This window comes from Kockovaella imperatae (genome assembly GCF_002102565.1).
Source record: "Kockovaella imperatae strain NRRL Y-17943 chromosome Unknown BD324scaffold_9, whole genome shotgun sequence".
NCBI lineage: Eukaryota > Fungi > Basidiomycota > Tremellomycetes > Tremellales > Cuniculitremaceae > Kockovaella > Kockovaella imperatae.
Genome location: NW_019028949.1, coordinates 734108 through 756381, shown reverse-complemented (window position 1 = coordinate 756381; position 22274 = coordinate 734108). Strand labels below are relative to the sequence as shown.

Below are 22274 nucleotides of genomic sequence, written 5' to 3'. Positions count from 1 at the left end.
GGCTATCTCAAGCGAGTCACGCTAGACGACAGGGAGCAAGTCGTACCATGATCGTAGCAAAAGTTACCATAATAAATAATCCTTGCAAGCTGCTGTCGCGGTGTCGGTAGACACCGCAGGACAGATCTCCCACGCTCGTCCGTTCCTTCGATAAGCTCTGGTGTCTTTGCCACGTCATTGTTTCACCTCCTTTTTTGATTTTGAAACACGCGCGCGACGGTGTTGTTGGCGGAATTAAAATAATAAAAAGCAGCTCGCAAGGGGGACAGCCCCCTTTCAACATCTAATCCATCCCATTGTCAAAGCTCTCCCTCTTTGCACGAGAGTCTCACTCGACGAAGATTTCGGCTGGAAAGTGGAGCAGGAGAAGGACCCATCGTGGACAAGAGCTGCCATCTGCTAGCCAGCACCGATTTCCACACGAGTATTCCAGGATGGACGAGAAATCTGGCGTTCCCGCACAAGGGAGTTCAAACTCTGAGCGTAGAATGTCGTCACGCTATCTGAAACTGGAGAGACTTCCCACATTACAAGAAGTCCTCGATAGACGTACGAGAGCTCCATTGGACCTCTTTTGCTTCTACGTGAGTGTTCAAGGCACAGACTTGTCACTCTACCGATGCCTCCGCTAAACATTATCATGTTGACATGTTTGACTGATGGGGCCAACTGTAGATATTCCTCCAACGCGAATCCGCAGAAGACGCGTTGGACTTCTGGCTAGACGTGCAGCAACATGAGAACATGTGCAAGGCGTACTTCAAGGTGGGTCGAAGTGCCAGAGATCCATAAAGTCCAAGGCACTGATAACTTGTAGGATCTCCGACGATCCGGGCGATCCGTTCAGGACGATTGGCCAGAATTCGCGACATACGCTCGAACCAATGGGTCTCATTTCTCTCCAATGTTGTCTCTGGCACCTGGCGCTTCGGACGACGATGCTCACTTCAGTTCAACTAGTAGCGGTCTTCCCCGCAAGTCATCTGAACTCATGGTGCCAGTCTCACCTCGTCCTCTATCACCGACTTCTCCCGCTATGCGAGAACGACGCGATACAGAGTCGCACGGACCGGATCCACGGTCCAGCCAATTGAGTGCGGCAGAAGAGATCGGTATAGGGCGACCTCCAATAAAAGATAGACCCGGTCATACGGGCGGAGCACCGAGTCGACAACCCTCTAGATGGGCCAGAGGAAGTCGAATCCCTACGGTCATTCAGAGGGAGAGGGCGATTGAAAAGGCTGCTTTGGTGGAGTCTGCCGAGAGAATCTACCTTAGGTATCTCTTGCCTGGAGCAGAGAGGGAGATCTATCTGCCGTGAGTTATGGGTAGCTCTGCTGAATGCTGATGACGGTAGACCCTCGCTGCGTTTGAACAACTTTCCCATCTCCTCGAAAGAAGCCTCTCCTCTCATTCCAGACCTGTTCCACAATCAGAAAGTGTACATTTTCCGCGCATTAGAGCAAGACGCGTTCCCTCGGTTCCTTCGAGCCAAGGCATTCGGCAACTTGACTCCTCTTGGATGCTTCGCGAGACTGGTCGCGGGTCTCTTCTTCCTTTGGGGAGGCTTCGTCATTGGCTTTTCGCTCATCTTCCTGGACCACGAGCCGAGACTGGATCGCCTTTGGGTGAGCAAGTCATGCTCTGAATGCTACGCAAATTCTGATCCTGCACTCAGATCATCTTGCCATTCTTCCTCGCCACAAATCTCCTGTTCTCTGCATTCTACTCTCTCTCGCCACTACTTGCCCTCTTACAACAATCAGAAACAACGCCCTTCCGACTCATCACGGTTCGCGAGTCATATGTTCGCAAATTGCTCTTCATGCGAGCTTTGTGGATCGAAGCGGTCTGTATCGTCGTCACGGCAGTCTTGACGGTGATCTTTGCGGTGGTCCCTGGTCATCGCCTGTAGAAGGCGATTGCGCTTCTCGGGTTCTGTGCAGCGTTGTTGGGAGGATTTCTTTTTTACTTTTAATCTAACGGAGGGCGTCTTGTCCAGACGCGACGATCTATCATCGCACACGTAATGTGACTTGTGCAATACATCCTACATGTGTATATGTCGAATACGGGATTTTGGACATGAAACAATACATCTACATCTGTGTCGTGGCGGCCAATCTGGAGCAGGCGGATCATCTAACCCTAGTATGGCCTGGCTCTCTGTTGACCTTGAGTCGAATATCGCTGGGCTCCTGGACCTTGAGCGCCCTGGCCTTGACCACCGGCTGCTCCGCCCGTTGGCGTCGTCCCGCCTCCTCCGGTCTGACCTTGACCATTTCGCATCGCGGCTGGACCACGAGGAGCATTCGGGATTGGTCGACCGTTGTTGCCCATTGGCTGTTGATCGATTGAGCAGGAAATCCCTGCTGAAGAAGCTGTACAACTCACCCTGTTCATCATTTGACCGTTGAATCCCTGTCCCCCCATCATATTCATACCTCCACCCATACCGTTCATGCCCATTCCGCCCATGTTGTTCATGCCCATTCCCATCATATTGTTCATGCCCATTCCACCCATGCCCATATTATTGCGCATCATGTTAGCCGCCATGTTAGGATTGATGGCGGGTGCGTTGCCCATTCCTCCCATGTCTGTAGTCGCGTTAGTCGAGCTCTACACGCGAGCCCACTCTTCATCATGTTCTGATACATCATAGCCATCGCATTGGGATCAAAGCTCCCTCCCATGCCCATGTTACCTGATCCAATCAGTCTCTAAAAGGTACATTATCTCTCACCCATCGCCGACCCTTTGACCATATTCTGGTACATCATAGCCATGGCCATCGGATCGAAACCACCGCCTCCAGCATTCATGCCCCCGCCCATATTACCTCCACCGTTGAAACCTCCCATGTTCCCACCGCCTTGGAATCGGTTATTGGTGGAGAATTTGCCAGGCAAGTTGCCAGATCCCCGAGGTTGAGCCTTCTTAATTTCGATCTGGGAGCGACAGTCAGATCAATCTCCGGACAGAAGTTTTCCCGTACAGGCTTGCCCTCCAGTTCGATGCCGCTCGCAGCCATAGCTACACCAACGGCTTCTTCATCTGCGAATGTGGCGAACGCAAATCCCTTGGATCTATCTGTCTCGCGGTCGTACATGACAGTCGCATCCATGACTGTACCGAATTGTCCCAAGAATGCTTTCAGAGACTCTGAAGTGACAGAGGCAGCGAGACCGCCGACGAAAACTTTGGCCGTTCGTTCATGCTCCGCACGAGGTATCGCTCGCTTGGGATCAATCTAGACGGGAGAATGAGCTGGTACCCTGATGCCTGAACGCACCTGCTTGCCATCGAGGTGGTGTGTCATGCCCATGACCTGGTTCACGCTAGATGGGTCCTTGTAAGTCAAAAACGCGAATCCTCTCGATCGACCGGTGGGATCGCGCATGATGGTACAGGCTTCAACTTCTCCATATTGACTCATGTACTCTTTGAGTCCGTCTGCGCTCCAGACATCAGCATGGCCTATAAGCCAACCTGTCTACTGACCGTCCGTGGTTTCCCAGTTCAGACCTCCAATGAACATTTTGCTGTGCGTGTGGCATCGATCCAATCGAGGGTACAGGGGATACAAGGGCGTTCCAAGGGGAGGAGTCACAAAGTGGTAAGACACGGATAAACGTCAAGTCAACCGAAATCGGTGTAGGGCAAAAGTAGGGACAACAAGGTACATTGCAATATCAGTATAAGCCCATTCGTACAGCCTACCACAACGATAGGAAAAGGATAAGAGGGGGAAGATGACTAGTCTCTTTGACCTAGTTACTTGGTCTTGCCTACGCTGCTGCTGGTATAGTTGAGAGCTAGGGTACGTGTATGGCCAGACTTGATAGTGATTATGGTAGATAGAAGAAATGTGAATGAAATTGTTTACTGACCCCTCATCAGGCGCATCATTAGATTTGATCCTATCCGTATCACTGCCGCTTCCTCCCATACCTTGACCCATGTTGAACGCAGGACCAGAGCTTGGTCCGGCCCCTCCTCCAGTCTGATAATTCTGACCGGCCGGTACGGCGGCGGGAACTGCAGTAGACGCCAACTGAGACGAGGTCGGCTTGTTATCTTGTACGTCTGTCTTGACGTCGATCTTGTTCTCATTTGATGTCTGTCCTTGATGTATCTCCGCATCGGGATCTACAAGTTCTTCCGTATCGAGATCGTCGACGAGATCTTAACAGAGGCGGGATCAGCAGGGTGATTGTGTTTTGGGCTGAAGTCGCCGACTCACCGCCGTACAGGTCATCATCGTAGTTGTTGTCCGACATGATGGAGATGTGGGAGCTACAGTCAGCGAGATATACGGTTTGATCTGTCTGTTGATGCTTGTTGTGTGCTCGATCTAGGTTGGAAGAGGTGTATGAGAGAGAGAGAGAGACAAGCACAAAGAGCTACAGGCCCCAGTGATCAGCCAAGGCGGGGAAGGTGGCAGCTCTCGGCGTTATCTCTTCATGTGGCACTTTGGTTTTTCTGAACACGTCTTGGTCACTCGACACCCCTCACTCATCACGCTTCTGCAGGAAGGGGGGGAATTTTTCGCTGCCATTGCTGGAATTCAACGTTTTTGAATACATCATCCCCATCCTCATCTGATCTCATTCTCATCTCTCTCAACATAGACCTTGATTGGTCTCTGATCTCATCTGGTCCGTGTCTCACTGCCGTGCGCGCGCCTACTTTCAGCTTTCACTGTTCGCAAGGGGGGCTCCGAGAAATTTACAACGTTTTCAAGTGAGTCCCTAGGTCCATTTATCCAAAAATCTCTCCCTTTCGACGGTTTGAGTTGGACTGATCCTTTTCCCCGTTGTTCAGAGCTGTAGACGTAGCGTCTAGTTGACTCAAGTCATCCCACGCCAAAGCCTCCTTCCACTCGCGCCAACATCATGGCTACCGTTCAAGAGCTGTCGACCAAGTATGGTTCTCAGCTAAAACAGCTAAAGGCAATCTTCCCGACATGGGATCAAGGCGACTTGGCATTCACTCTGCAAGATGCAAAAGGAAACGTCGACGAAGCAGCCATGATGATCACAGAGGGTGAGTAAATCAGACCGTTTAGCACACTGTCTCGTTGCTGATATTGCTTCCCTTGACCTTCTCATCAGGCCGTGCATCTCAGTTTACCGAAGCGACTCGGAAAAAGCCAGTCAAGCCAACTCCACAAGCTTCACGAGGTGGTAGCAAAGGATTCTCCAACCGAAATGCGGATTCAGGAGGCTTTGAGAGTGTCAATGGTGAAAATGCTGGAGATTCGAGGGGCGGACGAGGTGGAAGAGGGGGTAGGGGTGGACGAGGTGGTGCCAGGGGAGGTCGCGGAGGTGGTAAGTCTTACCCGTCCGCCCGCCCGTGTCCCAGTCTCACCTTTGCTGCAGAGCCCTTCCGTGGTGGTGGTCGAGGCGGTCGTGGTGGACTTCGGGGAGTTCGAGGCGGATTTGCCAATGGACATTCCCAACGAGATTCGGCCATCGGACCCACCAGCACCGCCACTACGACAGAGGGATGGGCAAGTCAAGTAGAGCAATCGTCCAGCGACGCTGTGAACGATGAGACTGCTTGGTCTACAGCAGCTGACGCCGCAAGTACCATCAAGGTAGAAGTGGACTCTAGAATCGGAGAAGGAACCACCCCGCCTGCAGAGCTATCCAAGGCCGATGATTTCTCAGCCGCTGGAGGATTCGGCGATGCCCCGGCCGCCAAGGAGATTGAAACAGCTTCAAAGATTGCTCAATCGAGTTCAGCCTCAAAGCCGAAGTTGACCTGGGCCCAGATCGCCAAGTGAGTGGAAACGTCTATCGCCTGCTGACGTTTGTCTAGACCTCAAGAAAAGCCCAAGCCAATCCCTCCGCCAGCTCCTCCCAAGCAAGACACTCCTAAATTGCCTGAGCCAGTATTGGAGGAACCCACCGAGCCAATTGAAGCCCTCGGAGATGCACCCGCACAGTCTGAAATTGAAGAACAAGCCGCTGCCGCTCTCGAACCACCTTCAGAGCCCGCCGCCGATGTAGAGGAGCCAATCGAGGAGGATGCCTGGACGCAAGACCCGGCTATCGCTGGATCAGGCGCACAACCAGACTGGACGCAAGCCTCCGAATCTGCCGCTCCGCTGGCTCCTGAGCCAGTGACGACCTACACCGGACCCCCAGGGTTCAACACTGTCGCTGCTGGAACCGCTGCCAAGAGCTCCGCTGCTGTCGCGGCAGCAGCGTCTCAACCACGAACGAGCTCCCGAGCCGGAAGGTACAAGAATGCTGATGGTCAAGGCGTCGTTTTGCCAGCTTCGGCCAGCGGTATGTCATCGATGGAAATGCAATTTGGAAGTTTGAGTTTCGGAACTCAAGCCGGAGATGGTGTCGAGGCACCCGTCCAACAGGAGACTCCCGCTCAGGCTGCTCCTGTCCCTGCTGCTGCCCAATCCTTGGCATCTCCTCCTCGTCAACAACAGCCTGCTCAGACAGCTGCTCAACCTCAAGCTCACCAGTCTCCTGTCGCTCATACAAGCCAACCTTACTACTCTCAACAACAAAGTCAACAACAACAGCAACAACCACAACAACAGCCCTCTTCCCTCCCTCCCGTCGGTCAACAATCTCAAGCTCCGGCTCAAACTCAAACATCTCACCAGCAACCATCCTACCAATCTCCTCATCAGACTCTGCAACAACAAATGACCGCATACTCGCAATTCAGTCAACCTCCTTCTGCCGACCAACAGTCCAACTACTACCGTGGGGGCCAGCAAGATGCCTACTCAGGCTATCAATCTCATCATAGCCAGCACCAACAGCAGCAGCTTCAAGCCGCCGAAAGCCATGCTCAGAGCGCTCCTGCTCAACAATCTCAACACGACCATTACGATGGACACGCTGCTTCGCACTACGGCCAGCAACAACAGAGTCAGCACCAGAGCACCGATCAATTCGGTGCGCACAGAGTGAGCCGTAACCCCTTCTGCATGACCATAATCTAACGTATCTCAGTATGACTCGTACGGCTCGACCGGCTACGGTAGACCCGAAGAGCCAAAGCACAATGCAACAGCTCCTACTCACACTCCCTCGGCACCAGGTCAATCTCAACAAGGCTTGCCCCACCAGCAAAGCCAGTACTACTCGGTCAACAACATGGGCTACTACCAAGCTGCTCCATACAACCCATACTATCAATGTAAGTCGTACACACAGGGAGAGACCCCATTTGCTGATGATCGGCCAGATGGACAAGGACCTCAACCTGGTTTTCAGCAGTACTACCCATTGGCAAGCCGAGGATTGTACAACCAGCCTACACCTGGTGCCCCTCCAGCTCCTATCCATCAGCAAAGCAAGCCGTCCCCTGCGCCTGGTCAATCCCCTTACGGTGGACCTGCTCCCTCATACCCCTCCACTTCTAGCTACGACGATCAATCGAGTCACGGTGTAGGCTCTGGTCGATATGGCGAATCCAAAACTCAGAGCAGTCAGCTCGGCACACCCGGTTCCTACCAATCCCAAGCCGGTCTTCACTCGTACTTGGGCATCAACAACTCCTCCTCTGGTCTCTCATCAGGAGGATCGAGACCCGGCACCGCTGCGGAAGAGTACAAGTCAAGCGGTGTGAACGCTCCGGGCGCTCTTAGACCTGGTCAAGGAGGCCAAGGTCAAGTCAATCAACAACAACCACAACAGGCAAGCCAACAGCCTCAGCAACAACAGCCTCAGCAACCTCAGCAGCAACAACAACAGCAGCAACAGCAGCAGCAGCACGCCGCTTACAACAATTATGGGTACGGTGCTGGCGCTTACGGCAACCAAGACTGGAGCCAATACGGTCAACAGCAACAGCCCCAACAACAGCAGCAGCAGCAGCACTACAGCTCCAGGAATGGCTACTCTCACTGGCAGCAGTGAGCGAGTATGCCTGTTGCGCGGGTATCTTGAAGGTTGATTGGAGGGGAAGACAGATGGTGCGGGGCGTGTGTAGAAAAAGGCCCTTTCGAAAAGGAGAGAATCTCGTCGCAGGTTCGGCTGGCATCTGGAATTTTTGATTAAGAAGAAAAGTAAACGTGTTTGTCCTCCAAAGAGACAGCAGTAACAGTAGCTGCTTTTTCTCTCACTGCTCTTATTTCATGTTACATGAACCTGCATTCTCATGAATGGCAAGATCTGACGCTCAATGGTACACTGTTGAAGGTTTTGATGCATCTCTAACAAGTCATCTATGAAGGATGCGTTTTTTGCTTTTTGTTCTTTGGATTGATTTGTCAGCGGAAGAATCGGCTTCCACTCCCACTCGATGGTTTTAGACCACCTGGACTTTTGGGAACTCGAGCTTAGGTCCGATCTGTCCACAGCACATTTGACCGAGCTTGTGTCCGATTTCAATCGCCTCGTCGAGATCCTTTCCGAGCGCCAAAGCACCCATGAATCCGCCTGCAAACATGTCTCCGGCACCGTTGGTGTCAATGATCTTTGAAGACTCAAGTTCGGGCACAGGGTAGGTCTTTGGGTTCTCATCTGTGGTTTTGAGGTTCGACGAGCTGGAAGAAGGAGAAGATGAAGCGACGAGTGTCGAGTCGGCACCTTGGGTGATGACTACCAATCTGGGTCGAGAAGCGTTGGATTTGGAAAAGCTGGCAAGGGTAGACGCGATCTGATGGAGCGAGGCACTCTTGAGAGACAGGCCGAAAGGTCAGTAAAGCTTGCTTTTATAGCTTATGATCCATCTCGGATTGTTTTTGGAGGAGGAGGAGGAGGACAACTACTCACTCCCATTCCAGCGGCCTCACCGTAAGCCGCAGCTTCACTCTCATTGCCGATGAGGATATCGACGTGGGGCAGGACTTCCTCAAGTTGCATCTTGAAGAATTGAGGGATGAACGGTGCGCTCAAGTTGAGCAATACAGTCTTTCCACGGCTCGAGGCCCCTTTTGCAACTTCAAGAGCGCTAGCACTTCCGTGCGTGAGGAAATAGCCTTCAATGTAAAAGTATTTCGCCCCGCTGAGCAGTTGAGTCACTTCAGGAGAAGCCAAATGAGAAGGCGTGAACATTTCAGCGGCTCGCAATGTCGTACAGAGGGATCTGTCGTGGTTTGAAAGAATGACGGCACAGGCTCCGGTCTCCGCTGGAGAAGGTTGCACTTGATATGCTGAAATGACGGATTCAGCTTCGTTGGCCGCCTTGAGCTGTTTCATCAAGTCGTCGTCTCCGACTGATCCAATGTACGCAACCGATTGAGCGGGAAGGACGTACTAATGGCTCAGGCGTCAGCAAAAAAAGCTTCCATTTATCAATCAATCATTCATTAAGTCAAGCAAGCTCTACACTCACGGCAGCGGATCGAGCAGCGTTCTGGGCGGCACCTCCAGCCACGTAAGTCACCTCACAGTTCTTAACAATGTCATCGTAGCTGAGTCGCGCTACGTCAGATCGTCCCACTGTCACCATCAGATGCAACCCACATTGGCATCTGCTTCGCCTCTGCGAGAATCGCATCGTTGGCTTTCAGACCGTATTTCTCCAAGTAGGTGGGTCCGTGCTTGGGGTCGACTTGAATGTCGAGCTAGAGGCGAGTGTGAGCGATATGCCGTCATGACAGTGCTGATTGTACTGACCAAGGGGTTGCCCAAGCAGACGACGAGAGGTGCTTCAGAGCTCATCGTGGATGTATAGGTCAAATGATAATGATGATGATGATGATGGTATCAAACGTGGACGTTGACAGGAGAAAAAAAAAAGGCAACCCTAATGACTGAGAAACTTGCGCCTATCCGTATCATGTCGGATAGGCAGATGCTTGCTTGTCGAGCTTGGGATTAATGCACTGTTGCCCGCCCTCGTCTGTCTATAGAAACCCATATGAACTATCTCTGTACCGCATATAAAACAGATTATGATCCTCTTCGTCACGCTCAAACGTTCCAACCTAACCCACACGTCCATGTTCATCCACCAAATCACCATCCACACTGGCTTTTTCGACATTTCTCAACATGCTACCTTTTCTCGGTGTCCCAGTTGACGTGGTGGTCAATCCAGTATTAGGCGGTGAAGAAGCCACATCATCGGCTGACAACCTCGTCGAAGCGGTTCCTGCACGTTTACGTGACAAGACGGATCCAGCACGTTCTCTGATCTTTGAAAATCCGAATGGATTAGAATGGCCAGATTCGGGTATGTCGTGGTTGGAAGATGCAGGGAACAAGCGAGATCGGAACTTTTGACGATGAGCTGAATGCTCTGATAACCTCGATTGCATTCGTTGCATCTGTGACCCCGTCAGCGTGCGCAAAGGGTTGATCGACTCACCGCCACACCCCTCTCCTCGGTTGTGAAATCGAAACCACGACTCGGTGCTTGACTCAGACCAGTTGACACTGGTCCGTCAGCATAGGAGCTCCTCACAGTCGCACTCACTATCGACTTGGGAACCCCTCGCGCTCGAATGCACCCCGAATCTCGAGCTCGCCATCGACGGTCTTCCCTGATAACTCGGTCTTGGACCGCCATTCTCCCGTTGACTTTCCACGCTATTTCGATTCGCCTCGATATCCATCATGGGTATCACATTCTCATGAGCAGCTCCTCCATGCAGCATGTCTTCCATGTCCAGTGTTTTACCCTGTTCGGCTTTGAGCTTGCCACCAAGGAGAGGGTGAGACTCGAAGTCGATATCAGGGTTGAATTTTCTGACCAAACGCAAAATTTCGATATCGTTAGGCGTGACCAGTTGCGAGTAAGCTTTGAACAGGTATCGAGGAAGGAGGGCCACGATGAGAACGAATGGCCATCCGAACCAAAATGCAGCGGATCTAAAGAGGTAGATGTCGTTTCCATAGACAGCAGTGTAGAAGGAGGATGGTGGAATGATCGAATAAATGGCGGTGAAGACCCAGATGAGGAACGGTCCGAGAAGGATACCAAACAATGCCCACCAGTTCCAAGAGTAGAGATTCAGACCCGAGAACAGGTTGGCAATCATGACGGCTCCAATGACCATGGTCGTTGACATTTCGTAAATGTATGGATTCCAACCATCCCCTCTCGCGGATGTGGTGACATAGGTGTAGTCGAGGAAAAAGTAAATGACAGCGGATTGGTACACTCCCTCCATGAGGTAGTAGACAAATCGCCACATGCCAAAGTACGTTTGTTCTCTCCCAAATCTGTACAGTTCCGGGATGGCCATCAAGATGTCCGCGTCAATGTTCTTGTCAAAGAGACCGATGGCGATGACGGGCAACAATGTCCAGAAGACGTTCCAAAACAGCAAGTAGACATAGGCAAAGACGTAGGTCGTTGACCATTCACAGTAGATCATGAACCAGAACAAGACGCCGATACCGATAATGTTCTTGTAGAAAAAGTTGAGAATCATGCTAGAGTTTCGGAAGTAGGACCAATGACCGTGCACCAAGAGCAGACGCTTGAGGAATCGGAATTGAGCAATGGCATAGTCTGAACTGTTGACAGCTTGCAAACCCTCCTCTCCAGAGATACCGACACCGACATCGGCAGCCTGAATCATCGAGACATCATTGGCCCCGTCTCCGATGGCCAGACACATGACTCCGAGGTTGTCCTTGACGAGATGGACGACTTGAGCTTTCTGTAAGGGTGAGACTCGGCAACAGATGACAGTGTTGCATTGTGTGGACAAAGCCAGCAAGAGATCCGAAGTCTCTTGGTCATCGAAAGCGTGGGCCAATGCGTGACCTTCGATGACAAGGGAAAATCCTCCTGGCCGCGTGCCGTTATCGTGACCGACCAAAGATCGTACACCAGTATTTATTCGGTCCAATTGAGGCGGAGCAGCCGTGTCGTAGTGCTCCGCTTCTCGTCTGGAAGCGTGACGTGACAGATTGTCCCCAAAGAAGCCATCCAAGGCATCACGAAGCTGGTCTTGAATCGGTCTTGCGCCTTCTCGAACGATGATCAAGTTGGTCTCTGTTGTCAACAAGTGTGTCGTGTAGCCGATCGCTACAGCCGTCTCCAATTTATCTCCGGTCAACACCCAGACCTTCATCCCGGCTCGCTTGAGATCGCTGATGGCCTCTGGAACTCCGTCTTGCAGCTTGTCTTCGATAGCCGTCGCCCCGAGGAGGATCAAATCTTGCTCGATACTGTTGGAAACGTTCTCGATCAACTCTTCACGACCTTGAAGAGCGACGGTAGCCTCGTGATACTCTTTTGCCCATCTGTCATAGACTTTTTGATCCAAGACCTTGTAAGCTAAACATAGAGTTCGTAGACCTTCCGATGCAAATTGCTGAAGGTCCTTGTCTGTTTTTTGCCTCAACTCTCTTTGTGACTCGTCCTTTGTCAGACGCTCAAAAATGACATTATCGGCACCTTTGCAGAGCAAGAAGATCCTGCCCTCATCGTCCATCTTGCGAAGGATCACAGACATGCGCTTCCGGGTCGAATTGAACTCGAGCACGTGAAGCAGCTCGTACTCGTCTGGGTGGTCGGAAAACGGTGTGGATAGTCGGACGATATTGTGATCCCTTCCTCGGAAGACAAAGCCGACGTCCGCTGCACTCTGTACCAATGCCGCCTCATCTGGACTTTGCGCCTTGTATTCAATGACTCCTGGTTCAGGCTCCGCCGCGAGAACGGTGTGACATAGCCCGAGGACCGCGAAAAAGCCGTGGAGGATCCGGGATTGTTCCGAATCGTGGTCTGCGAGATCCTTCTCCAGTTCGGCGTCGTGGAATGGCTGCAAGACTTCTTTCGGGAGCGCCACTTTGATCTCGTCGGGATCATTACGAGTCGGTGCTGGAGCTTCAGACGAGTCGTCCGAGGTATTTGAAGGGATCTCCTTGTGCTCCTTGCCGTTGGTCAGGGTACCAGAAGGGACTTCGCCATCGCCAACGTAGACTTTACCACCGATAGAGCATTGTCGGAATATCATCGCGTTCTGGGTCAATGTGCCTGGCGTGTCAGCTCATATCTGTACTTCGCTCGCTTACCAGTCTTGTCCGAGAAAATGTACTGGATCTGTCCGAGATCATCCGACAACGTCCAACTCCTGGCATTTGTCCTCCTTTTGACTCCATCCTTGATCTGACAGATCAGAGGATCCCAGTAGATGAATAAGGCTTGGGAGGTACGGACCACTTCGATGGAAATGTAGAGGGAGATGGGGACGATATTCTGGAAAGTGATGAAAGCGTTGAAGAAGGTGAACAGTCCGTTGATATTCGGATTGTCTTCCTTGGTGTCCGCATACAGCTCCCAATATGCACCCTCCTGATACCATCTCACTTCGGCATAGTGGTCGACAATAGCACAAACCAAACCAATGACGGCAAGGATGGCCAAGTTGAGCAAAACCTGAGGGTTCATCTGTTTTTCCACTCGACTCCGCTTGGATGGAGTTCCTCCCGAGTTGGCGATAATCTTGGTGTCCGCTCCGGTAAAGACGATGATACCCACGACCCAAGCTGTGTTTCGCAGCACGCAACCACGCAACAATGTGCTCTCTAGGGTGATCGGGTGGATGGCCGGTTCTCCATCGTTCCCCATTTCATCCAGTGTGACGACAGCGCCATTCAATCTGAACATGTTGACTTCCGGCTTGTCCATGTCTATCCTAATGCGAGTCTTGGCGCAGTCTGCAGCTGAGACCATGTGGCTCAGCCCAGGTACACCATTCCGTGATTTGAGATTGGTCTCTCCATCGAGGTTCTTCGTCTCGATGTAAGCGACATCCTCTTCCTCAGAGGTGGAACAGATGACCAGGTCTAATGGATCAGCGGATGGTTACATGTCCCCCAACTCACCCGCTGGGAATTGCTCATTCTCATAAATCTTGACAATGTCGCCCACTTTGACGTCCTCCCACGCCACACGATGCCAACCCAGTTCATCTGCTCCTTCCATAGCGTCGGGATCATCCAACCACCTGTTGATCTGACTCCGGGTACCGGTCTGTCCGTGTGGAGCAGGCTCTGGCGGCTCGGCCTCTTGATTCGCTCGATAATTTTTGAGGATATCCGTGGTGTCCTTTGCACCTTCCCTCGCCTTTTTGCTCTTCCTCGAAGGGATTGGTATACGAGGGACAAATGTCTTTTCCTTGCCTTGCATGTGATTCTTATTCTCATGCCCTGGTCCCTGGAGTACATGCACGATCGAGTTGTTGACATGTCGATCGGCTTGATGTCGCTTGACATCCTCGTAGCCATCCTTGCCGGCTGTGATGGCCAAGACGACCAACAAAGGTAAGATGACTAGACCTGGCGAGATGGTGGAGAATTTTGGAAAGAATTGCAGGATGGCAATACCAAGGAAGAAGACGTTGGCCACTCGTCTGAACTGTTCGAGCAAGTTTCGAGGAAGAAACGTGATGATGGTGTACTTAGAAGTGATGTTTTGATTTGTGGGGTACTTGTGTTCCTTTAATATTCTGCCCTTGCGATCGAACATGCCTTGAGGTAGAGGTTCATTGTGATAGACTGATCTGGCTGTCGTGGATCCAGGACGATTCCCCCATATCTTTGAAAGGTTGAACGAGGTCAAGGATGATGTTGTCCGGGTCCACCATCCCGTTTGTTTCTTTTGCCGTCTCTTGACCTTGGCCACGAGAGGTTGGTGACTCGTCGACGAGGACGACATGGCCGAGAGGGGGAAGGAGGCTGTGCCCCTGATCTGTTGGAACGAATCAAGAGATAGGTAGGCCGGTCGACCAGAGATGGTAATGATGCACCTAGAACAACATGATGAGTCAGGTCTCGCTTCTCCGTGTCAGGTGTGTGTGTCTCGGCCACAGGGGAAGTGAGAGGGAGCGGGAAAGTGGGTATTATGTCTGTGACCCTTGACTGTATAGGGGATCGGTGAGATGATGATCACCAAACCAGACCCGGATTCACCAAACCGACAGTTGAGTGAGAGCTAATGTTGGAGGAGGCAAAAAGACAGAATATAATATAATGGAGGCGGGCGGGAAAGGGCGGGCCAAGGCGAAAGTAGCAGTAGCGGGCGGGGGGGAAATCTAAGACGACGAAGGCCGAGCTAATATAATAAAATGGTGAAAACTCACCTCGAAAAAAGCGACCGGACAGGCACTGGTCACCAACTCTCACAACATGACAGCTGGCCTCGCAGTTTGGGGAAATCCAGCGAGTGGGGGGGGGACAGTATCTGAAGACAGTGTCCGTGATTTGACCCAGGTATGCCAGCCAGTTGACAAGATGAATGATCAATCCCCCTATGGGCGTTTTGTTATCCTCTCTCTCTCTCTCCCAGTGTCTCTCTCTCTGCCCGCCGGCCGAAGCCCTGACTGACTTTTTGATTATTATGTAATATTGAAAAAAAACCACACACAAACACACACATACAACGGCAGGAGACCGAAAGAAAAATCGCGCCGAGATCTTGTTATGCGGCGTATCTCATGTCATGGATCAGATCGCTCGCCGTTGCAGCTAGCTAACTCACTTCACTCACTCACTGACTGATGGACGAAGATGCACTGCTCAGACGGTTCAACGCGTTAAGAGCACCGAGTCATGTTCTCTTGGACATCGAGGGCACAGGTGGGGAACGTTCAGCTGGGGAACATGACGCGGAGACCATAGCTGCTGCAGCTGCGGCGGCTGAAAGGGAAGACCGATGGCTTGAGGATATAGCAGACGGGAAGCCGGCCATCGCTCAGAAGAGGGGAGGTGATCTTCCCTCATCCTTATTGTCTGGATCTGAGGACGATCATAGAGAACTGGAGCGGCGTGTGAGGGCTTTAACGGGGCGTCGTCGTCAGAGCAGCGACCACATGTCTGATCATGCAGATGAAGAGGTACGTGAAGCGTTTGGTTTTTTCTTTGGCTTCATAAAATGACAACCTGTTGACCACCACTCCAGGTCGAAGCGTACCTTGCGAATCTCGCTTCAACAGATCCACCAGAAGGGGACTTTAGCGATCCATTAGCTGATCGAGGATCCTCATCTGCAACGAAATCTGTACTGGCCAGAGATGCCCGACGGGCACTGGACGCTGCGTCGGCCGTTCTGCCACGGGACGGTCAAGCGGGTGAGGAGGAGGTTGCGAACGACGACGGAGAGACGGAGGAAGAGATCTTGGCCAGGGCTTTGGCGGAAGCAGCCCTTGAAAAGGACCAATTGCCATCGGACGACCCACACGAGACTATATCCAACACCTCATTCGCATTCCCCTCCCTTCCCAGTCATATCCCTGTAGATGAAGATCCGGAGCCAGGACCCGAAGTGAACATCGACGACGATACACGCAAGCGTATGGATTTGCTCCTCGGACTCTCTGGACCGGCACAGAAACCTGGTCAAGCGAGTCTACCAGCCGTCCCGAAACGTGCACCTGGGCAAGGTTGGAATCTGCCGGGGTACAATGATGCTAGGGATGACGATCTCGAAAGCTGGTGCTGTGAGTGACTGTCCACATGCCTGACAAGGGCGCTAAACAAAGTTAGGTATATGTAACAAAGACGCGGAACTCGTCTGTTTGGGCTGCGACAGTGATCTCTATTGTGCGGCGTGCTGGACCGATGGGCACGCGTTTGAGAAGCACAGGACGAAAAAGTTCACCTGGAACCGCAAGGCAATGGGCGTGTAGGGTGACAGTTGTTTTCAAAAGAACATCAGACGAGTGGGAATCAGTACAGCATGCTCATCGTATACCATCCGTCGTTGTAAAATAGTGTCATTCATCCCACAAATGTCTCCAGCTGTAAATGGTCATCACAGCTTCTTGGGCTTCTTCGCTGTTCAGGCATCAGCGATGCCATCTCACTACGAACGCCATGGACACTCACCTCCATACTTTGATCTCGATCTCTGCCGGTTGGCGACCCCGCTTAAATCCTCAGCACCACGAACAATCTTGTACTGAACTCCTGGTAAATCCTTGGTTCGCCCACCACGTATGAGGACCACACTGTGTTCTTGTAAATTATGTCCTTCACCCGGAATATAGCACGTCGTCATGTATCCGTTTGAGAGCTTTACACGAGCGACTTTACGAACGGCAGAATTCGGTTTCTTGGGTTTGGCAGTGAAGACTCGAGAACAGACTCCCTTTTTCTGAGGACACGATTGAAGGAGTGGTGAACCTTTTTCCTTCGTTTTGGGTCTACGACCACCTTTTAATACTGGAAGGGGATAGTTTCAGCTCTCGATGACCCAGGCCATGCATAAGAGAACTCGATAGCTCACCTTGACGGAAAGTCATAGAGGATGGATTTGAGGAGGAAAATGATCGAATCGTCGTAAGGGAGGAGCAGGCCACTGAGCGGAGTGGGGACCGATAAGCCAAGCGAGATGGACCGACCATCATTCTGGAGAAGGAAGCAGACAGGCTCATGATGCTCCGAGAGGGGTTCATGTTGGGCAGACAGCGGCAGTACAGAGCTTAGGGGCCGTCTTTCACAGTGTCGAAATCAAGAAAGGACATCAGACTGATAAGGGGAATCTAAGGCCACGTCATGGTGGAGGTCTTGAAGATTTTTCAGATTTCTTTCAGACCAACCGTTCTGGCCAAGTCTTTGTACTGCTTGACGCTTTGAGCCAGTACTCTCAGCAACGCTTTCAGCTCAACTCATCCAGCATCATGTCCTCAGTCGCTGGTCTTCAGTCCATCGCGCCGGTGCCTACGGCATCGGACTTCATCGATGTGGTCCTAAACATGACCATGAGGAAAACGCCAACGGTCATTCACAAAAATGTGAGTAGTGCGAGGGCGAGCAAAGATCGTTGGGCACAGGGACTGATGAAGCATAGTTTAAGATCTCTCGTATCAGGAAATGTGAGGAAAACTTCTCATTCGTCGATCCGAATGGCTACTGATCCTCTCCCAGTCTATATGCGCAAGGTGAAATACACCCAAGACACGTTTGACGAGAAACTTGGCCGTATCATTTCAGAGTTCCCCATCCTTGATGTGAGTCGTCGGCTTGGGGATTCTCTCATCTGGGGAAATAGCTAACTCCCTGCGCTTAGAACCTCCATCCGTTCCTCGCGTCGCTGCTTAATGTCCTGTACGACAAAAACCACTACAAACTCGCGCTCGGACAGCTCAACACTGCTCGACATCTCATCTCTCAAGTATCCAAAGATTATGTCCGATTACTCAAATTTGGAGACTCGCTCTATCGATGCAAGCAGCTCAAAAAGGCTGCTTTGGGTCGAATGGCAACCATCATGAAGAGGCAAAAGGAGCCTTTGGCATACCTTGAACAGGTTCGTCAACATATCTCCCGACTCCCCGCCATCGATCCGAATACTCGGACACTCTTGATCTGTGGATATCCCAACGTAGGAAAGAGTAGTTTCGTCAACAAGATCACCCGAGCAGATGTGGATGTCCAACCTGTGAGTCAATTGCGTGGTAGGACAGAACTGATGGCAGTACGCCTTCACCACCAAATCACTGTTCGTCGGACATATGGACTACAAATACCTCCGATGGCAGGTCATTGACACGCCCGGAGTACTAGACCACCCATTAGAGGAGATGAACACGATCGAGATGCAATCGATCACTGCGCTGGCTCATTTGCGCAGTGCCATATTGTACTTTATGGATCTGAGTGAGCAATGTGGATACACGATCGAGGCTCAGGTGGGTCAACCATCTTCGCCAAGACTCATGTTGTGCTAACTCGCTTCTCCAGAGCAAGCTCTTTCATTCTATCAAACCCCTGTTCCTCAACAAACCAGTCATTCTCGTGATCAACAAGATTGACATTGTCCGCATGTCCGAGCTGTCACCCGAGAACCGAGCTTTTGTGGATACCATTCTGGCAGACAAATCAGTCATCTCTGTTGAGGCTTCCTGTTACTCTGAAGAAGGCGTCATGAACGTCAGAAATGTCGCTTGTGAAGCCTTGTTGGCGGCTCGTGTCGAACAAAAGCTCAAAGGATCGAGGATCAACGCAGTGGCGAACAAGATTCACGTGGCGATGCCAGTCAAGCGAGACGATGTGGAGAGGAAACCATTTATCCCAGATGCGGTCAAGGACCGCAAAAAGTACGACAAGAATGATCCAGATAGGCGAATGTTGGAGCGAGATGAAGAGCAGGCATTGGATGGGATTGATATTTTCAGAGCGGACCACAGGAGTGAGCGCGACGAATGAGCTGTGACGACCTTTTTCGAGGCTGACGTCTTGCTCGCCAGAGGGTTACATTCTCGCGGATGATGCTTGGAAATACGACATTATGCCGGAATTCCACAATGGCAAAAACGTTGCCGACTTTATCGACCCTGACATTGAGGAGAAACTCGAGGCGTTAGAACGAGAAGAAGAGGCGTTGGAAGCTCAGGGTTTTTATGCTTCGGATGACGAGGATGAAATGGTGAGATATTGTTTTGTGTCATTCAGGGGACGAACGCTGCTGACATCATTCCAGCTCGACTCTGACGAGGAAGAGTTCAGAGATGCTGCAGAACAGATCCGAAAGAAGAAGGCCTCTATCAAGAAGATTTCTCAAGAGAAGAACACTCTTCAGAATCGACCTATCATTCCACGAAAGAAGAAGGCAGTCTCACTGGAAGAATTCACCAATGGGATGCGTAAAGTCGGTCATGATCCTAGCAAATTGGAGAAACGAGCCAAGCGATTGATGGAACAACACAAACAAGCTATGAAAGCTGCCAAAGCTGCTCATGCGGTCGAGGACGATGAAAACGATGTGGATATGGATGGAGATCTCGATATGGAATCATCTGCGGGTGCTGGTGCTGGTGCTGGTGCTGGTACACGTTCAACCGCCGTGGCTTCTCGTGAACCCAGATCAGCGAGACATCTCGCCGGTATGGCGACTCAAGCTCAAGCGGATAAAGCTACCGAATTGCGTAAATTCGCTCAACGAGAACCTGCCAGGTTGGCAAAGGCGAGTGAGAGTGATCGACACGTTCCGATCACCAGGCCTAAATGGATGCTGGCGGGAAAGCGAAAGGGTGGAAAAACCCAGAGGAGATGAGCGTGGTGGGGGGGCTCAAAGGCTGTGTTGGTTGTTCGTCATGTACTCTATGCTCTTTGCTACGATTTGATACTTTCCCGGCATGTACCATCACCATCTTCTGTTATGACTGCTGCCGCCACAGAATGCCAAGCTCGCTTAAAGCCTCGGAACCTGAAATTTTTTTAGAGGGCTGCTGCTATGACGCACATCAGAAACAGCCCACGATCATCCTCGATTCCAACAAAAAAGAGAAGGGAAATGAAGAATGCCGAACGAACCCTTTGCCATCTTCTCTACTCGTCGGCACACGATCTCGACGAATCACATTCTCTGCTGACAGCTGAGGAGACTATCCCGCTGATCGAAGCACAATCCGGTCCACTCGACGTCAGAATTGAGCGGTCGCTCCCTTTCGCCATGATCTCCCAATCATCCCTGGCAACCCTATGTCTTTTAGCATTGGTCCACGCATTACCCTCTCAACGCCCGTTCGAAGCATCCAATAGCAAGATTGTGAATGAGATCGAGCCATTAAAGCGTGAGCATAAATCTCGTACCGGCCAGCCGCCTTGCTCTCGCTCATGCTCCCCCCTCTCTTCTAGACTTGTCCGCCATCTCTCCGTTCTACGTGCCTACCTCTGAGCCCGATCCGTTGCCTCAAGGATGTTCGCTCGAAACTGTTTCCGTGCTCATACGACATAGCGCCATTCTAGGGAACGATGAAGAGTACGAGCAGACCATGGGACCCTTCATCGAGAAGTTGGCAAAGTTTGACAAGGAAAAATTGCCCAGGCTTGGTGAATGGAGCTTTTTGAGAGACTGGAAAAGCCCGTTGAAAGAGGATGAATTGGATGAGTTGAGTGAGAGAGGAAAGAGGGATTCCAAGGTGGGCTTCCAGCGTCGTTTTCATGTGTCTGTCGAGCTGACACACTCACCTATCCAGTTCCTAGGGAAATACTTTAGGAAACAGTATGGATCCTTGTTCCCTGATCCAAAGAAACATAAGGGGAAGGGAAAGCCGAGCTACAAGGTAAGTTCCAGGGCTCGATACGCTGCGAGCTCTAGTTGACATAAGTTAAGGTCTGGACAGCATCGTCTCAACGAGATATCGATTCTGCGCGATCATACATCCTCGGCTCGTTCCCTGCGCATCAATCGGGGGGAAAGGGAGAAGGTGATGGTGACGTCGTCCAATTGATCAAAGTCCCCAACAAGGCCAAGGACTGGGATAGATCGTTGACCCCTCACGTGCGTCTTCGCTCCACCTGAGCCGGCAAGCGCTTACATTTCGATCAGAAGGCATGCGATACGTTTGAGAAGCAGAGTTCGCTCAAGCCTGCCAATCAATGGCTCAAGGTTTATGCAAAGGGAATCAAGGAAAGGCTCCACAGCGAGATTCCTCATTTCGCCAGAGAGCTTTCCGATCAGGACATCCTGGCCATGCAGATGGTAGGTAACCAACAATGAGTCGGCTGACGCCTGCAGCTATGCGGCTACGAATCCATAGCGACTGGTTCTTCCCCCTTCTGCCACGTTTTCACCGACTCTGAATGGCGAGATGTGGAATACTACTTTGACATCCGATGGTACCATGCCATTGGATACGGCAGCCATCTATCACCGTACCTCGGCCTACCCTGGGTCAAAACGGCCGCACATCTGCTAGAGGGTAAGGATGCAGACGATTCCGGGCACGAGTCCGTCATGTTCAATGGGGGCTCGTGGATGCTGTCAAAATCAAAATTGCCTGGACCTAGACTGCCTCCCAATGCCACTCATTCTCAATTGTAAGCTTCAAGCCCATGTCGCACTCGCTTACGCAACTTCAGACTCCACCCCTCTTTTACGCATCGAGAATCTCCGGCGTTCGTAGCTGTGTTCTTGAACCTCTACAACTCGAGCTCTCTCGCTCATCCCGCTTCCGAGCCCCTGCCTCTCGATCACCGAGTCGACGATCGGGCTTGGCGATCATCCCACCTCATCTCGTTCTTGGGTCACGTCGCATTGGAGCGTTTCAAGTGTACGGGAACAGAAGATACCAAGCCGCACGGCTTGCTCGAGGAGGACTATCTCATACGGCCTGGATCCCCCTCGCATAGCTTTGTCCGAGCTGTCGTCAACGGTAAAGCCGAAACCATGACGGGATGTGAGGATGGTCCAGAGGGTTCTTGTCGATGGAAGACGTTTAGAAAGTTTGTAGATGATCGAGTGGAAAGATGGGGAGATTGGGAGAGTGTATGTGATAAGAAGTGAAGTGAGCCAGTGAGTGAATGACCTGGTAGCTCGTAGTGCGAATGTATAATGATACGAAGATCTGCCACATTGCACGGTGAAATATTGAAGCATATGAC

At 51.6% G+C, this 22274-nt stretch overlaps 9 protein-coding genes across 9 annotated transcripts; 5 read left to right on the top strand and 4 right to left on the bottom strand.

The window, feature by feature from the left end:
* The first annotated feature begins 266 nt into the window (after nucleotides 1-266).
* Nucleotides 267-2025, top strand: BD324DRAFT_630429 (RGS domain-containing protein). The gene is made up of 5 exons (XM_022016330.1): nucleotides 267-584; nucleotides 676-765; nucleotides 818-1317; nucleotides 1358-1628; nucleotides 1679-2025. Exons 1-5 carry the CDS (start codon nucleotides 435-437, stop codon nucleotides 1913-1915), a joined length of 1248 nt encoding a protein of 415 aa, XP_021870292.1. The 5' UTR covers nucleotides 267-434; the 3' UTR covers nucleotides 1916-2025.
* On the bottom strand, nucleotides 2026-4391 carry BD324DRAFT_630427 (hypothetical protein). Its single transcript, XM_022016329.1, has 9 exons — nucleotides 4247-4391; nucleotides 3894-4188; nucleotides 3505-3545; nucleotides 3296-3456; nucleotides 2999-3253; nucleotides 2747-2951; nucleotides 2639-2707; nucleotides 2395-2600; nucleotides 2026-2343 (listed from the first exon to the last, which is right to left on the bottom strand). Exons 1-9 carry the CDS (start codon nucleotides 4281-4283, stop codon nucleotides 2149-2151), a joined length of 1464 nt encoding a protein of 487 aa, XP_021870291.1. The 5' UTR covers nucleotides 4284-4391; the 3' UTR covers nucleotides 2026-2148.
* A 134-nt stretch (nucleotides 4392-4525) lies between these two features.
* BD324DRAFT_630425 (hypothetical protein) lies at nucleotides 4526-8162 on the top strand. The gene is made up of 6 exons (XM_022016328.1): nucleotides 4526-4746; nucleotides 4828-5049; nucleotides 5118-5333; nucleotides 5385-5787; nucleotides 5827-6943; nucleotides 6990-8162. Exons 2-6 carry the CDS (start codon nucleotides 4899-4901, stop codon nucleotides 7896-7898), a joined length of 2796 nt encoding a protein of 931 aa, XP_021870290.1. The 5' UTR covers nucleotides 4526-4746; nucleotides 4828-4898; the 3' UTR covers nucleotides 7899-8162.
* Nucleotides 8163-8168: 6 nt separating this feature from the next.
* Nucleotides 8169-9744, bottom strand: BD324DRAFT_630420 (Ribokinase-like protein). The gene is made up of 5 exons (XM_022016327.1): nucleotides 9603-9744; nucleotides 9450-9550; nucleotides 9319-9397; nucleotides 8757-9239; nucleotides 8169-8658 (listed from the first exon to the last, which is right to left on the bottom strand). Exons 1-5 carry the CDS (start codon nucleotides 9645-9647, stop codon nucleotides 8290-8292), a joined length of 1077 nt encoding a protein of 358 aa, XP_021870289.1. The 5' UTR covers nucleotides 9648-9744; the 3' UTR covers nucleotides 8169-8289.
* A 169-nt stretch (nucleotides 9745-9913) lies between these two features.
* Nucleotides 9914-14604, bottom strand: BD324DRAFT_581341 (putative phospholipid-translocating ATPase; the record flags this gene model as incomplete). The annotated part of the gene is made up of 5 exons (XM_022013494.1): nucleotides 9914-10255; nucleotides 10297-10364; nucleotides 10405-12921; nucleotides 12960-13733; nucleotides 13773-14604. 5 exons carry the CDS (start codon nucleotides 14602-14604, stop codon nucleotides 9914-9916), a joined length of 4533 nt encoding a protein of 1510 aa, XP_021870288.1.
* Nucleotides 14605-15391: 787 nt separating this feature from the next.
* On the top strand, nucleotides 15392-16698 carry BD324DRAFT_630410 (hypothetical protein). Its single transcript, XM_022016326.1, has 3 exons — nucleotides 15392-15781; nucleotides 15847-16384; nucleotides 16431-16698. The coding sequence occupies exons 1-3, from the start codon at nucleotides 15446-15448 to the stop codon at nucleotides 16571-16573; spliced, it is 1017 nt and encodes a 338-aa protein (XP_021870287.1). The 5' UTR covers nucleotides 15392-15445; the 3' UTR covers nucleotides 16574-16698.
* Nucleotides 16699-16749: 51 nt separating this feature from the next.
* On the bottom strand, nucleotides 16750-17341 carry BD324DRAFT_581380 (ribosomal protein S12; the record flags this gene model as incomplete). The annotated part of the gene is made up of 2 exons (XM_022013498.1): nucleotides 16750-17108; nucleotides 17173-17341. 2 exons carry the CDS (start codon nucleotides 17339-17341, stop codon nucleotides 16750-16752), a joined length of 528 nt encoding a protein of 175 aa, XP_021870286.1.
* Nucleotides 17342-17497: 156 nt separating this feature from the next.
* Nucleotides 17498-20046, top strand: BD324DRAFT_646205 (putative nucleolar GTPase). The gene is made up of 8 exons (XM_022017622.1): nucleotides 17498-17680; nucleotides 17737-17761; nucleotides 17814-17896; nucleotides 17956-18327; nucleotides 18365-18577; nucleotides 18630-19077; nucleotides 19136-19314; nucleotides 19369-20046. The coding sequence occupies exons 1-8, from the start codon at nucleotides 17567-17569 to the stop codon at nucleotides 19939-19941; spliced, it is 2007 nt and encodes a 668-aa protein (XP_021870285.1). The 5' UTR covers nucleotides 17498-17566; the 3' UTR covers nucleotides 19942-20046.
* A 294-nt stretch (nucleotides 20047-20340) lies between these two features.
* On the top strand, nucleotides 20341-22176 carry BD324DRAFT_642792 (histidine phosphatase superfamily; the record flags this gene model as incomplete). The annotated part of the gene is made up of 7 exons (XM_022017505.1): nucleotides 20341-20461; nucleotides 20526-20809; nucleotides 20867-20953; nucleotides 21004-21171; nucleotides 21220-21372; nucleotides 21409-21710; nucleotides 21753-22176. The coding sequence occupies 7 exons, from the start codon at nucleotides 20341-20343 to the stop codon at nucleotides 22174-22176; spliced, it is 1539 nt and encodes a 512-aa protein (XP_021870284.1).
* Between the last annotated feature and the right edge of the window lie 98 nt (nucleotides 22177-22274).